This window comes from Arachis duranensis, chromosome 5, assembly GCF_000817695.3.
Source record: "Arachis duranensis cultivar V14167 chromosome 5, aradu.V14167.gnm2.J7QH, whole genome shotgun sequence".
In the NCBI taxonomy this organism is placed as follows: domain Eukaryota; kingdom Viridiplantae; phylum Streptophyta; class Magnoliopsida; order Fabales; family Fabaceae; genus Arachis; species Arachis duranensis.
Genome location: NC_029776.3, coordinates 3,801,180 through 3,818,025, shown reverse-complemented (window position 1 = coordinate 3,818,025; position 16,846 = coordinate 3,801,180). Strand labels below are relative to the sequence as shown.

General features: G+C 28.8%; 2 protein-coding genes across 2 annotated transcripts; both read right to left on the bottom strand.

The window, feature by feature from the left end:
* Positions 1-222: 222 nt before the first annotated feature.
* On the bottom strand, positions 223-11,875 carry LOC107487420 (DNA (cytosine-5)-methyltransferase 1). The gene is made up of 20 exons (XM_016108060.3): positions 11,528-11,875; positions 11,327-11,429; positions 10,978-11,085; positions 10,176-10,295; positions 9,973-10,072; positions 7,270-7,484; positions 7,098-7,163; positions 4,230-4,487; positions 4,004-4,062; positions 3,643-3,709; positions 3,190-3,519; positions 3,005-3,073; positions 2,824-2,910; positions 2,609-2,696; positions 1,728-1,846; positions 1,542-1,643; positions 1,385-1,428; positions 1,218-1,287; positions 858-961; positions 223-635 (listed from the first exon to the last, which is right to left on the bottom strand). Exons 1-20 carry the CDS (start codon positions 11,713-11,715, stop codon positions 464-466), a joined length of 2,469 nt encoding a protein of 822 aa, XP_015963546.1. The 5' UTR covers positions 11,716-11,875; the 3' UTR covers positions 223-463.
* A 1,247-nt stretch (positions 11,876-13,122) lies between these two features.
* On the bottom strand, positions 13,123-14,982 carry LOC107487419 (acidic 27 kDa endochitinase). The gene is made up of 3 exons (XM_016108059.3): positions 14,653-14,982; positions 13,850-13,994; positions 13,123-13,655 (listed from the first exon to the last, which is right to left on the bottom strand). The coding sequence occupies exons 1-3, from the start codon at positions 14,933-14,935 to the stop codon at positions 13,289-13,291; spliced, it is 795 nt and encodes a 264-aa protein (XP_015963545.1). The 5' UTR covers positions 14,936-14,982; the 3' UTR covers positions 13,123-13,288.
* Positions 14,983-16,846: the final 1,864 nt, after the last annotated feature.

The window sequence follows — 16,846 nt, the reverse complement described above, 5'->3', positions numbered from 1 at the left end:
CTTAACATTATAACTAATCATTACAGTTTAATTTTTAATATTGGGACAAATTAGACCACACTATGAATTTGGTCAATCAACACTTCAACTAAATGCATGTGATGAGATGCATAAGACTATAAAAAACCTTCAACCTTAACAAACTTTCTTAATATGAATATGAATTCATAAAAATTTCAGTATCAAGAAATAATGTAACTAAGTTTTAAATTGTCAAAGCAATAAATAGATAAATATATATTAAGCATTGTTAAATACAACACACAATATGCGAAAGTTATTACAACGTTCAATATAAATCACAACAATGTTCTAACCATAAAAAACAATTTATACTTGTAGTTTCTTCAATCCACCAATAGTACAAGTCTTATACTCATCTCAAGATAAATTTTAAATAAAAATAAAATTTATAATAAAATAAGAATGACTGTTAAACAAATAACAGTCTCAATTCAATTTACTAATCATTATTATCAACTTGAGATGAGGATAAAGAAGCAAGACAATTTGGATACTTAAATGGAAGGGTTGTCAAAGGTTTGTCACTAGACAAACCTTGATATGCCAAACCAAATGTATATCCCAAAGCAAGAGCTACAGGTACAGCAACAGCATTTCCAACTTGTATGTACCTAGATTAAAATACCAAATATGAAAGATAATTGAATATAAGATTGAGTTAAATAATCAACTTAACCAAAGTGGTAATAAAATGATGGATGCTATTAAGTGAAATGATATATTAGGGAGAAAAAATTTCCTGAACCATGGTCAAGGACTTGAAATTTAAAGATTTCAAGAAAGTAACACATTTCAAGTAATAATAACTAAGTTTGAAATCCTGATTAACATACCTTTCCTTAATAGGGCCAGTAAGTTTGTAGCAATCAGGAAATCCTTGTAGTCTAGCATTTTCTCGAATTGTAAGCACTCGATCTTGTTTTGGGTGAATAATGGCCTAGAAAATTAAATAAAAACAAACAAACAAGAAAAATTGAACTTGAGTTGATACATAATAATATATACAAAAGAGCATAAGCAACTTAAAACTAACAATAACACTCTAAACAGTTAATATGACAACATAAGTTTAACTAAAAACCCAGGCAGATTATAATATTTCACTATTCAAGAAACAATAAAATCCATTCAGATATATTATAAACTAAGAAAAAGATTAATTTACTAAATTGATCACAATGCAAGAATAATACCTGATTATGAGGCTCAGCTCTAGTCACAACTGTTGACACAATTTCATCCCACCACAAACGACCAAATGGCCTGTATTTTATTCCAAAAAAGTTAATTTGAGAACTCTTATAGTTCAGAAACTTGAGATCATTTCATAAAAATCAAAATCATATTACTTGATACTTACTTGCTAGATGTTCCACGAACAAATTGCATAGCATAATCAGGAACCTAAACAAAAACATATTACAAAGATATATTTGAGGATATGTTTTAATATTAACAAAAAAAAACCTATAACTAAGATAAATATTCGAGATAAGAGGATAAAACAAATATAATACCAAAGGTTTTCCAGAATTAAGCAGCACTCTTTCAACCGTCGGATCCCATTCAACTTTGTTGCCTATCACTAACACACCTGGTAGGTCCCTAAAGTTTGCACCCTATAAAAGATAAACAAGCACCGTAAACTTAAATCAATAATAGATGAAGAAAAAAGAATTCAATCACTGTATCTATAACAATACCTTCTTTTTTGGAATTTGACAAACTCGATCAAAATCATCATTGTTTAATCGCAGGGGACGATGATCATATAGCATTCTGGGTACTTTGCTTTGAGAAGTACTCCCATTGTTCAATATTTCTAAAACAGACAAAAAGAAACTATAATCAGGAAATATTCAAATTGTTTTGAAATATTGTGTGCTGAGTGCATAATACTAATCTAATTGTAGAAAAAAGTCATGGATCTTGCAAAGACAGAGAATGAATAAACTATAACTAGCAGATAAATTAATTTACTTTTACAAATTAAAGATACACACTGTAAAATCAGATATAATTCATATAGAGTATAAAATCATTTTTGTCCCCAATATTTGGGATCTCAAAGTTATCCCTACCGTTTGAATCGTCATATTTAAGTGTCTAACGTTTTAAAATTGACTCAATGAATAGAATTGACCGCAAGACAAAATTGAGACAATTTTGAAACGATAGGAACTTAAATAGCACGAAAACGTTGGGGAAAAAAATGATACCTAAAAATAAATTTTAATTTTATCCTTCACTAATATCAATCTTTTACGGTACATAATTATTCAATTATTTTTAATCACATTTAAGTAAATTACACTTAATCACATTATTTTGTCCCGTAATAATTGAATAACTATATACCATAAAAGATTGATATTAGTGAAGGATAAAATTAAAATTTATTTTTATGTATCATTTTCGTCCCCAAAGTTTTCGTCCTATTTGAATCCCTAACGTTTCAAAATCGTCTCAATTTTCTCCCGCCGTCAATTCCTTTAACAAATTCCTAACAACATTGAGTCAATTTTGAAACGTTAAAAGTTAAAATGATACCATGCATTAACCATGTTAAAGGTAAAAAGCGTACCACTTTTACTCAATCTAATATATTTTTGAAACTCAGTACGAGCACTTGTTCCATAACTTCTTTCATCTTGACTTTCATCATTTTCAACCTAAATAATAAGAAGATTTTAAAAATGATCATAATTAATTTTATTAAATGACATCAGATTGTATATTAATAATTAACTCATTAATTCAATTAGAGTAACAAAAAACACTTTAGAGAAAAATACTCACTGGAGGGAGATCTGAGATTGCATCTCCAAGAAGAAGAGCTTCAGCAAGATTACAAGTTTCGTTTTTGTCATAAGCTACTGTAGTTTCCTACATTATGACAATACAAAAACCCATTGAATATTGAAAAAAAAAAGACATTTATCTTCGAATAAAGCAAAAGATATCTTAGTCTTTTGAATACCTCAAACTCTACCGGCGGAGCACCTCTTGACACAGCCTCATGAGTTGGTAACGGATATGGAGGCAATCTCTAACCACAAAAGGTATAGTTAAATTAGAAATATTCTCCCTAAATAAGGAAAAAACTTGAATTCCTATCAAAATAAAAAATAATAATAAAAAAAATAAACACTATAGTATCCTTACTTCAGTGAACAGAGTTCCCCACAAAAAAACACGCATGCGAAATTGTGGAAGACCATAAGAGCCCGCAGCTAGAATGCCCATTCTTGCTTGGTAATTCATAGAAACAAGGCGGCCTATAGCATAGCGACCCAAAAATCCACCAGAAAATTTTAAAATGTCAACCACATTCTCCATAAGTACATACTTCGGCTTAAGAAATTCGATAATATCCATAAATACAAGTAGTTGTTTATTCTTTATATCTGTCAACGGATCTTCATAGTTTCTAAAGCGGTTAAAACCGCTTACTCCTTGACATGGTGGTCCTCCGCAAATAAAATCAACATCACCCTACACATTTTTAAAATATACAAAACCGATAAATAAACCATTAAAAAGAGCATGTCCAACTAAAGATCAACTGCATGAAACCAAAATTTAAATGCATTCATAGAAGAGAAATAGAAAACTTACTGGAAGAGGCAATAACTTTTTTTTAAGTCCTTGCTTCACAAAAACTTTTAAAACTTCCTTGCAATCACTATAATAACACAATCTCAATCAATTATGCAAAGCAATGGCAAAAATAGCACATAATATCTAGCAAATAAAACACACACACACATATATATATACAAACTTTCATGCTTTGATAGTATAAAATTTTATACAGTTATTCAATCAAATTCATCCATTCAAATTACTTTTCAAATAGTGGATTTGAAAATTAGTTATTTTTGCTAAAGGACGATGTACGAATAGTTATCTGTGTAAACCTCCTTTATACTCACAATGCATAAAAATTATATATACAGCTCAAATAACAAGTCTATACCTTAAGCCATCTAATGGCTCCCATGTATCCTCACTGGAGTCATAACCCTTCCAACGCACCTGAAGGATTGTAAAAGCAAGATTTGTTTGCTTATATATTTTTGAAAAAAATTATAAAAAAATTCTTAAAATTATCATTGTACAAAACTTCAACACAATTAAAACATCTCTAACACTAAATTCAATGTCAAATTGTAAACTAGGTTGCATAAGTAAAATTTGCATACCTTAAAATATATTCCTGGTTTCTTAACATTATTAGGATCACCATAGCAAATAGCAAGTAACCTTTCCACCTCAAATTCCTCAGAATCAGATGGTTTTTCTGAAGATTCATGGCCATCATCAACTTCATCATTAGCACCATCTTCATCCATAATTGAACTAGACTCAATCCTGTCGGATCCCACAAATTTTAAATCCTCACAAAGCTTAGCCCAAGCTTTTATCAGATTTAAAAAATCCTCTGCTGGCTCATTTCTCACCTAATTATCATTTTGGAAGCAGGTTAAGTATTGCAATAAAGATTTTAAAAATAAAAATAGCAAATGTAACAACCTAATATTTTTAAACTGGGTTTAAGCCTTATTTGGATTATATTGGTCGTTGATATTCAAAATCATGCGAAATTTTTAAAATAATATAAAATTTTTATATAAAATAATTTATATATGTAAAAATAGTGAATAACTAGTTTTTATTAGAATAGTTACTAGTTAAAAAAATATAAATGGATTTGGAGGTAATAACATTAAAAACGGACGTGCTAAACTATGAAGGCACAAACAATGACAAATTTTACTTATATCAAATAATCATAAAAAAACATCATAGTCACAATTGCAATCACTCAATAAAGATAAACAAAACGCATAGAAAATCTTAATTCTCTTAATTTGTATAACTATGACAAAAACAATCGCCTATTTTTTTTTCCTTAATATGAATTTGGGTAAGTGCTTAACATTTTCTATCTACGTCCTTGATATCTCACTCCTAATAGTGCATTTGTCTTTCCTCCAAGCAGTGTATTACTTTGTACTGCATAATTCCTGAAGATGGTACAGAAAGAGGGTTGAAAAACAAAAATTTTTCAATAGTTTATCTATATGGTATCATCGTATCCATCTCCAATCACTCCGAATTTTAAAATAAAAACAGTGATGATGCAATGTTGTTCAATTATTATTTCCAAAAGCTTTTGTTAGTCGGAATGGTGTGACTTTTAGATGCTTCTCATTAACTTATGACATAAGTGACACATAAAATGCCTATAGCATTAAAACATATAGAATGCAAACTCATAAACCTCGATTTGATGTTTTCATAGGCCATAAAACAAGGCAAAATAAATAATAAATAAAAGAATAATAGCATTGGCATAGATAAGTCAAACAGAATAGATCTGAATAAAATAAAAATCTTAAATAATATCATAAATCAAACAAAATAAACTTAAGATAAAAGAAGGATCTTTTAATGAAATAAGAATAATAACTATAATTCTAAATCAAACAAAAAGGATAAAAGAAAAACAATCTTAATCACATTTTTTATTGTACTGTTAGTTACATTTTCTCGTGGCTTTTATAAAAAGTATTGAGTTCAAACCAATATAAATGGTGGGAGTCACATTCTATTACTGAAGATTCTTATCCCAAACGTTTTGCAGATCACATTTCGTTATCGAAGGATCATCTCGATTGATCACCTTCCCTTACCAAATGATCATACCGATATCTTGTTTTTGGAGGTCATCTTCTCTTACCCAAGGCCTCAATTCAATTTACAATCAAGGTTATGTCAACAAAGATATATTATTATATAAAACTGATGGGAGTTCCCTTCTCTTACCGAAGGTTCTTATCCCAAAAGTTTGTCGATCACCTTCACTTACCGAAAGATCATCTCGATTCGATCACCTCCTCTTACCAAATGATCATTTCGATTATCTTATCTTGGGAGTCACCTTCCCTTACCAAAGGATCATATCATCACTAATGTGTATGAAATAAAAAGACGTTATATCATGACATGCAATGCTAACATCTATATGAAAATAAAACATTTAAGATTTGACATATTAAAAAAAGTAGTATAATACCCCTATCTCGAGTGAAGTTTCTATATGTATTCAGATGCAAATAGACGCAATTTGATACAAAGAGAGACTTGTTTCATAATTATACTTTGTATATGTTTTGATGTATGTATGAATCCTTTATTAGATAGAAAGGAAATCTTCATATTCCGTAGTTTGCATAATTCAAAAAGGATATCTTCTTGAATAATATATGAGTGGACTTTGTAAATACTTTGGCAGAAGATTTAGAATGGAGTAAGGAAGTGAGAAGAGATAACGGTTTTTTTTATAATGGAAAAAGTATATGAATGACAAATTATAGAGATAATAGAAAGTAGAAGGGATAAGTTACCTAGAATATTTTGTATAGAAAAATGGGAATAGAATGAGAAAGAAATTAGTCAAATAGCTTTTAGATATGTACAGATTGTGTTAAGATAATTTAATTCGCGTTTAAGTAAAATCTCCAATCTGAATTGTCACTTGATAAGCTCTATAAAATTTTCTACGTTTGGAATTTGGAAATAGTTATTACACAAATTTATAGAGAATTGAGTTAGTTTTAAAACGAATCTCAAACGAAATCAATTAGATAACCACAGGTTGAGATATTTCCAAAATACTGTTAGTATATCAAGCTGGTTTGTAATAGCACGATTTTTTACTATGAATTTGTAACAAATTTATCTACCTAATTTAATTAGAATTTGATTTTGTACTAAACTGAAAGAATAAAGTTAATTTCCTTATCTTTTCATATAATTAAAAATCATCAAATCTCATAAGTATGAAATTAGTTATGACTATATCTTAAAAGGTGATTTATTGTTTGTTAGAAATTTACTATAGTTAATATTTTTATATATTTAAATTTTAAATTAAATATGTTAGTTTTTCAAATGGATTGTTTTTAATTTTTTTATTTTAAACTTTCTTAAATCATTATCATTTTAATTATTTAATTGGTTATTGAATAGTGACAAGATTCAAAAAGTTGACAACAAACACTCACCTGAGTTTCAGGATGATTTAGCTTCAGACTTTTACATGCATGTTCATTTATGTCCACAGCCCACCTCTTTGAAGACAAACAAAAATCTTTGTCAAATCAATAATAACAAATGAATAAAAGTTAAATAAAAGAAATTTAATAAATTAGTCAAAACAAGCATTACTCTGCTTACCGTGACAAGCTTAATGCCAGATATGGATGCACCAAAGCAAAGTCCTGTGGACATAGCACCGCAGCCAGAATACAAATCTAATAAAGTCCTTTCTGATGAATCAAATACATTATTTGGACATGTCTCCTCTTTCTCAATAACCGTATCATTAAGCTGACTGGGACATCCGGATTCACTAGAGACTGTTGAATTCCCATCACTTTCCATCCTTGTTTCTGGATTAACAGAGTAAATCACATTTAATTAACAAATCAATAGTTCATGCAAAAATTAAAAATTAAAAAAAAATCAACAGTAGCTAATATCATGCAACAAATAAGTCTTATTCCACTGGATGCAAAATGATCTGTCACTACACACAAATAATTAGAATCTAAATCTTCTTGTAAAGCACAGATATTATGTTGAGTTGTTATGTCTGCGTGTTAGACATAACATTCATCCAACACAATTGTCTTATGTGTTTAACTGTAATTTAATAAAAAATAAAAAATTATTTTTCAGATTTTGCATACACCTAAACATTATGACATGTTATTATATTTAATCTTATTCTTAATATGTATTCTTTAAATGAGTTTATAAATAATATATATTATTATTTATTAAAACAAAAAATATTCTAAATACTTTATACAATTAAAAAATAGTTAAAAAATTAATTTATATTTTAATATCATTACAATTTATCTAAAAAATAATTTATGTTTTATATATGGTGAAAATTCAGTGCAGTCAATTTCACGTGAAGTTGATAATTGAGAGCCGTTAAATAAAAATTTAGCCAAATTATTCAAATTATTTAATACTCTTAATTATCAATTTCACGTAAAGTTAAATACACCTAAATTTTTACCTTTATATATATGTAATGTCTCCATGTTTTATAAAAATTTTAAAATTTCTATATCTAAATGTCACGTGCCCATGCATCATAAAATCTTCAAATACTCATGATTCATATATAGCTATTAAGATATACTCAATGTTATTTAGTATCCTAAACCAGGTTTTTATAGATTTCTCCACACGCATTCAAACAATCTAAAGCAAAATTGAACCTACAAATAAAGTGTAATGCTACCAGTCTTATCTAGAATGTCTATTCATTTAAGATGGCATCCTGAGATTTAGGGTAATTCATATGAATAAATAATTTGGAATTTAAAATTATGCAAATATGCTAAACTAATTTTTGTTATATGTATGTCTTAACATTTTTATTGAATTAATCTAATTCAATTTATTATTATACAACATACAATATATACATAGTAAATTAAATCGTTTGTTCTACACTTAATTTCATAAATTAAATGATAATTTAATTATTATATTTTAATTATTTCAATTAATTACATATTGTATAAATATAATTAATTTTTTTGTATTGGATAGCTATTTGTTAATTTTAACTCTGAAATAATTCAAATTTTAACTTCTATGTTACCTTGAAGAGCTATACTTAATAATAACTTTTTCAATACCGAAAATTCTGGTAACAATTATTTAGATGCTAATGAATCAAAGGATAATATCTAATGAATTTTTATAAATCATTTATTGTTTTGTATTGGATTTATAAGTTTATTAAAATGTAAATGTTCTGAGATTTAAAAAAAAAACACAAAATTTGAATTTCTACTCGTCTTCGTTTTGATTTTTTTAATATTTTATTTTAATCTAAAAGGATTTTTTTATTAACGTTTATATTTTAAAGTTAATATAAACAAGGGTAAAGTATTAAATTGGTCCCTTCTGTTTGAGCGTAATTCTATTTTGATCCTTAAGGTTTAAAGTGTTCTATTTGAATCCAAAAATATTTTATTTATCATCAATTTAGTCCCACAGTGAGGTTAAAGTTAAATAATTAATGGAATGTCCAACATAATAACAGTAGAAGAACAAAATCGATAATCTGAAGAACAAGTACACGCTCCAGAGGCACAAAATCAACCGTTGATGCATCAATACATTTATTTATTATTTTTCTTATAATATAAATAAAATATTTTCTATAGAACTAAAGAGAATGATAAATAAATGTGTTGATACATCAACGGTTGATTTTGTATCTTTGAAACTTGTACTTGTTCTCCATGTTATCAATTTTGTTCTTGTACTGTTGTTATGTAGGACATTCCGTTAATTATTTAAGTTTGACCTCACTGTCGGACTAAATTGATGCTAAATAAAATTTTTTTGGATTCAAATAGGACACTTTAAACCTTAAAGATTAAAACAGAATTACGCCCAAACATAAGGGACCAATTTAATACTTTACCGTGTAAACAATTAACTTAAAAAGTAAGAAATTTCATTAAGCTATATAAGTAATAAATCCGATCAAGTTTATTCAGTTTACAATGTATATGTTGTATAGTAGTAAATTGAATAAAGTTGATCCGATTTATCATATATATGTTGTATAATTGATTCGATTTACAATGTATTGTTGTATTAGTAGTAAATCGAATTAGTTGATTCAATTTACTATTAGTAAATTATATACATATCAAATTGAATCAAGTGCATTGAAAAAGTATAAATCAAATTTATTTGATTCAATTTACAGAGTCAAACTAAACATGCATGTAAACAAATTCAGTTTATGAAATATGTGTAACTTTTTTTCTTGTCTACATCTACATAAATTAAAATAGTGACATACAAATCAACATACATCTGAATAAAAATCCATACCTGTTACAAGACTAGAAAAGGTATGGTATCTCTCTGTGTACTTCATGTCATAATAGAGATCATAAGGAGCAATTATTTTCTTCTTTTCTTTCAAGTCCATCTGATGAAGCAAATTGCAAATATTTACGTCCCACTACTTGAAAGTTGCGTAGGAAGCCACAAGTAATTTACAAATAAGAATGTGATTACGAAATAGCACTCACATCAAGTGGGATTTGAACTATTTTAACTTTGGAAACAATAGAATTAAGAGGATTGTCATCTTGTACATCAGACATAAACACCCTTTTCTCATCAATAAGTTCTGAATGTTGCTTGATGACCTGCAGCAATTTCAAAATTCGAAACAAACAGGTTTAATTAAAATAGTTTCGGAGTGAAAAAACAATAACTAAAACTGACTAAATTCTTATTTTGGTCCAGAGATTCACGTGATTACACATTTTAGTCCTCGAAATTCAAAATTATCTATACTAGTGCTCCAGATTCAACTCCGGACACCAATGTAGTCCTCTAACTCTTTCTGGCGATAACTAGACAAATGGAATACTGAGATGGCACCCTCCCTGCCACTGCCAATCCGATTATGAGTAAACAACATCGTTTATCCTTGGCATCCAAACAAGTCAGAAATATTGTCGCTTTGTATATTAAGGGAGAAGCAACAATGGAGACCCAAAATAAAATATTTTTCTTATTCTCTACTTCGGCTATTCTTCATTTCTAACTTGTTTGGGCGCCAAAGATAAACGATGTCGCTTCCTCATCATTAAGCATAGCAGAGAGCGTGTCATCTAAACATTCTGTTTGCCAAGTCATCGCCGGAAAGAGTCGAGTGACCATATTAGTACCCGGACTTGAATTTAGAGAACTAATATAAGTAATTTTGAATTTTGGAGAACAAATTAAGTAATTGCGTGAATCTCAATTACCAAAATGGATATTTAGTCAACTAAAGCTGGTATAACGAGCGTGCAGAGGTGATTCAAGCAAAAAGGATCGCACCGTGTCCTGAGCTCTGTAAAACCACTGGGCTGTGAAATATTGTTCACCATTAACAGTTTCAAACATTTCAACAATCCGGGCAATGTAGTTAAGCTCACCATCCCCAGCCTGAAAAACATGCAATACATGAACAACCGAATATGCAGTAAAACAGTAGCAGTTAACAATCGAAAGCGCCATTCAATTTTGCAAATTTTACTCCCACGTTAGAGTAACATGGTGCTATAGGAAAAGGATTCTATAAAACTCACAATAACACACCATATTTACAACTCTTGAATGAACAATTAACTGAAATGAGAGAAAATTGAAGGAATTGAAAGCAGAGAAGATGAAGAAAGAAGAACACCTTAACATAGGCATGGTCGTTAAGCTCGAAAAGAACCCCATCTACCGTAGCTTGACGGTAATGGCACTTGGCCTTCAAAACGTCACCGTTTTCAGTCTTTCCACTGCAACATTATACCCACTCAGAAAATTCGCAACCAAACTAAAATAATTATAAAATAAAAAAAAAGGAAAATGGAAAATGGAAAAACTGACGACTGACTTTGTTACCGCTCCTTTGTAGCGCGCAGGCCATTTGGCCCGGGCCTCATTTGGCGGAATGCGGTTTCCGACGAAGCAGCAGTCGTCGGGGTTAGGGGTGGATGATGAACCCTTGGACTTCTTCTTTGACTTCGAAACGGCGTCGTTTGTGGGTTTGGATGGGGGTGTTACTGTTTTCCTCTTACCCATCTCGGGCGAGGGAGACAAAAAAAACAGAAGCACCGAGTGATACAGTTGGATTCAGCTGAGTGAGTGAGTGAGGGGGTGAGAGAGCACAAAGGGGGTTTTGATTTTTGAAACTCCTCGAATTGGGAGGGAAAAGCCAAAAACAGCCCGCCGATTTTTTCGCCACTTTACTTTTTAGGTAGCGTTCAGAATAGAAACAGAATCTGAGAAACAGACTAAAAGATAAAGAGGGAGAGACAGATACTGAAATAAATTTTAGTATTATATTTGATGGGATAAAATAAGAGACAAATATTAAAATAAAAAAAAATTAATTTAATTTACATAAAAAATAAAGTTAGAATTAATTAATTGAAATATAAGTATTTTAGATATAAAATATTATTAAAATTTTATTCTTCGTTTCCATAAATTTTAGTTTCTATGTCTTTATTTTTTAAAAATACTGAAATATTGAAATTTTATAGACAAAAACTAAAATTTTAATACCAATTCTCTTAGTTAATAAAAATAATATTAAATTTTTAGTCTCTATTCTAATATCTCAAAATAAATATTACCTTATTTATTTATTTTTCTATTGATATATACATATATTGAAACAAATGGAGTATTGGAGCTTTATGAACTTTTATTGGTGTTATTATATATTATTTTGACTAAAAAAAACCTTTTCATATTTGAAAGTTATCCATTTATGGTAATAATAAAAGTTGCTTGTACCCGAACGATATGTAAGTGATATTGATCAGCTTAAAAAATTATAGAAAGTAGATCAATTTAAATCAATAATTTCGCCCCAAAATGTTGTGATTCTTGTACTATGATTGGAATGAACTTCGGAAATTAATTTTATAAACGGTAAAACAAACGGGTAGATTAATCCATTATTATCTATTCTAATTTCTACATACTTGGAATAAAAAATCAAAATGAGATCAAATAAATTTAAATTGATTCAGATAATTTATTATATGTTTATAAAGAATTTGAATCCTTTAAAATTTGAATTTTACTTTAAAGATAGTTTTTCTTTCATATTTATTCTTGGTCCCACCTATAAAATCAATGGTGAGAGATCACACTTTACTCTCTAAAGTGAAATTCAAACTTTAGAGGATCCAAATCCGTTTATAAATTATATTTTTTTGAAAAATGCTATTTGTATACTAAAATCAGTCACTAAAATCAGTCATTAATGTATTTATATATAAATACATGTGTGATTTAACTCAGTACGTTTTTTATAGTAGTAACTGATTTTAGTGACTAATTTTAATATACACCTAATATAATCCTTTGTTTTTTGGGCGTTTTTCGAACTAAAGCTTCTTCGAACCAAAAAAAAGGACAACAAATGACAAATCGTGCTTATAAAATGTTCGATTAATTAGGCCAACAACCTCTATATCAACAAACTGAAATTTTATTGCAAGGCAAAACAAAGATACACCCGATAGGTGGATCTAGTTTGCACACTCTCTTATTACAGTAGTGTTATACGGCTATATAACTATAGCTATATTTATTCAACAACTTAAACATAATAGTTTACCCTAGGGGTGGTAATGTTAATTTAAAAGTGCTGTTGATTTGCACAATCTAAGTTACTCCCATAGCCAATCTTCAAGATATCACAGTACCTCTTGTAAAATCCAATTCTATTATTGGAGTTTGTGTTGGCACCTTTCCCACATTCAATCCCACCGTTGATTATGTTGGTGATGACACCGTAGCCTGGGGCTCGACCTGCCGCCGAGTCAGTGGCGGTCGGCCTCCATGCATTGGTGATGACGTCGTGGCACGAGGGCTTGTTCCCTTGTGGTGTCATCCAAAACCATATAGCTGTTTTGAATGATATTACCGCATCTGTTGCTACCAAGTCTGGATTGTTTATCAAATCTGCCTTTATAGCTTGTCCAGCCAGCTGATAGTTGGAGTTGCTAAATGGAAAAACAATATATGAAAAATAAATAAAATTATACTTAATTTGTTTAAAAAAATATTAGATATAAAGTGGCGGACTGATTATTTATTTGTATAAAGACTAAAGTTATTGTGACAACATATCTTAGAGGCCTAAGCTAATTACATCATATATGAAATGAAATATATATACTTTCAAATTAATAATTACCTTGTAAGCTGAATGGGACCACGGCCATAATATTGCTTGCCAGCGGGGCATGGTGCTTGTGTAGAATCACAGTGCTGTTCTTTAGTCTGTTCCCTCAAAAAGCAATAACCCCATTCAAATTCATCTGGAGCATTAGTCGTTCCTCCTGCAACATATAATTAAAACGGTAATATTAAAAAAACAAAAAAATATAATCAAAATTTATTTTATTTAATATTTATTAATTATAATAATATAATATATCATAAATATTAAATAAGATAAATTTAAGTTATTTTAGTTAATTTTTTTAATTATTAAATATTTTTATATTAATTAGTACACTAAATAAATATTAAATAAAATAATTTTTTGTTAATTTTAGCTATTTTTTTTGTTATTAAATATTTTGTAATTCGATAACATATATAATATAACAAAAATGTTATTTAATTTGTCTTTTAAAATCTAAATAAAAATAAATACTTATTTTTTATTTTATCTCTTTTCTAAAAACTGAATAAAGAATAAATTTAAAGAATACTTAGTTACACTGAAAATATAATGCACACACATAGTAATCAATTAACTAAAGTTTTTAATTAATTTGAGCACGTTATATTACAGTTGTTTACTGAAAAAATAATGTTTAGTCTCTGAAATTTTCAACGTTAGTCATAACAGTTATTTGTTTTTGAACATTACTAAATTATTCCGTAAATTTACAAACATAAAATCAATTTGATCATTTTAAAAGATCAAAGACTGTTATTAACTTCAAGAACTAAATTGAATTTTAACTTCGTATAGTGATGTGTACGTACCTGTTGTCTCGTGTGATGTTTGGCCGAAGAAGGCGGCGAGTTCTCGCTTGCGAGTGACGTCATCACCGGTTGTTCCAAAGGCGGGAAATGCTCTGGCGGCGGTGACAAAAGCATTGTAGGTGTAGAAGCCATGGGCTTCGCATCTGGAATCGGTTAAGTGCTTCAGGAATTCATTATAGAGAGGCTGAGTGATTATGGTTCCAGCATCGTCCGCACTTGCACCTAAGGCTTGAAGCACTACTATTAAAGCCAAGGTGAATGTAAAGAAATTGCAAAACTTCATTGTTATTTGTTGTTTTTACACTCTAACACTCTGTTTTGAGTTTGGGATGTACCATATATCTATATCTATATATAGGTAAAGATATAGGAAAAGTATATATATACGTGTCATATTAAATAATTTTTTATGTCAAGAATATTAATAATTTAGTTAAATACATTAAATTATTTAATAATTTTTAAGTATAATATTTTTTATTTAAATATAATGCATAACTATATATTATCGTATATTCGAATGTATCAATGTCTATTATCATGTCAGCAAAATTTATATGTTAGAATTTGTTAGTCGAAAAATATTTTTGACTAGAATAAGTTAATTCAAAATTTTGAAGAGATATTAAGATGGGAGCGAAAGTCGAAATGACGCACGTACATGTATTTATTAGAAGTTATTTTACAAAAACTCGATCTATACATCATGGGAAATCAAATAAGCATTCGATTGAAGAATCGAACGGGACTTCGAATAAAGAATCGAACGGTTACACTAAATAGAGAAGTGGAACGTTGTTTTCAAGTGAGGAATTTATAGATAACGTTTATTAGCAAAAGAGCAGAAATGGTTACCTGAGAATACGCATTGAAACTTTTCTTCAAAAATACACTCAAGACACTTACATCCCCAACGAATTTCTGAGTCTGCATTCGAGTTCAATTTCTGTAAAGTTCCTTCCATTGTCTTTAAATTTTCATTTACACTTTATGTATAACTTTACTTTTCTTATCCAATTTATCTTTCAAGCAATGTTTAATTTCTTTACCCAATTTACATTTCAACATCTTTAATTTCTATGTCAAAAATCCTTTAATTCGATCGAATGCATTTTACTACTTTGTTTAAATTTAATGTAAACATTTTTTATTTCAGTCAATTTACTTTTCGAATTTTTTCTTTTACACTTCTTTTATTTGGCATTTTTTTTAATTTATTTTTTGTTCTAAAACTCGTCTAATTCAAAAATCTTTGATGCACTTATAGAACTGCTACGCATAAAAGAAGAATAAATTTTGCTCCCAAACCATTAGAATGCAACCACCATAAATTTGTTAAAAAATAGACAAATAGAGTTAATTTAATTTTTTAATAAATATGATTGGAAGTTATTGTTTTATTCCATTAACATATATATAAGGTTTAATTTTTATGTTCTCATAGACTATAGTACATACGTATATGAAAAGCAATTCTAGCCCAATATGATTAATACACCAAATTTAGTTGTTTTCCAAATCATGGCGAGTGAATTCTAACATCTTGAAACATGTGATTTTTTTGGTCTCCTCTGACAAGAAAAAAAATTGCATTCAGGTTTCAATTGATGAATAACATTCCAAAGAGTTCAAAGACTTTCTTTTCTTTTGTGCCCCACAAATTTGACTATATCAATGCCGTGAAGTGGAGGAATTGTGTTATATAAGCTGATGAAGCGTTCTAACAAAATGGTGACTCTTAGTTCGAATTTTGACAAAAAGGTTGCACCGTCCCCTTATCTCATTAGATTGGGATTTTTCAGATACGGAAAAGTAATACTTCTGGATTAATAATTTACTTTATTTTCTTAATTCTAAGACAGAACTATCATTTCTTTTTCGTATGGACCGTCGATATGTTACATAAATTTATGTCTACTTATGTTAGCTAGACTTGACTAAGTCTTTTCTTAAGTCTTTGCCGTGACCAATAAAGAGAATACGTAAAGTAGGGAAATGCTTAGGTGGTATTTTTGTGGAAGTTGCTGGGAAATTTAGTAAAGGGCATTCATGGAAATTCACCCACATTCAAAACGGTTACTATGAAGCTAGCTAGTCAATAATGCAATACCATATATTATATAAGAAAATTTATTTAAAACAGCAGTATTCTACTAACCTTAATCGTTGATTTTAATTAAATATTATATATATA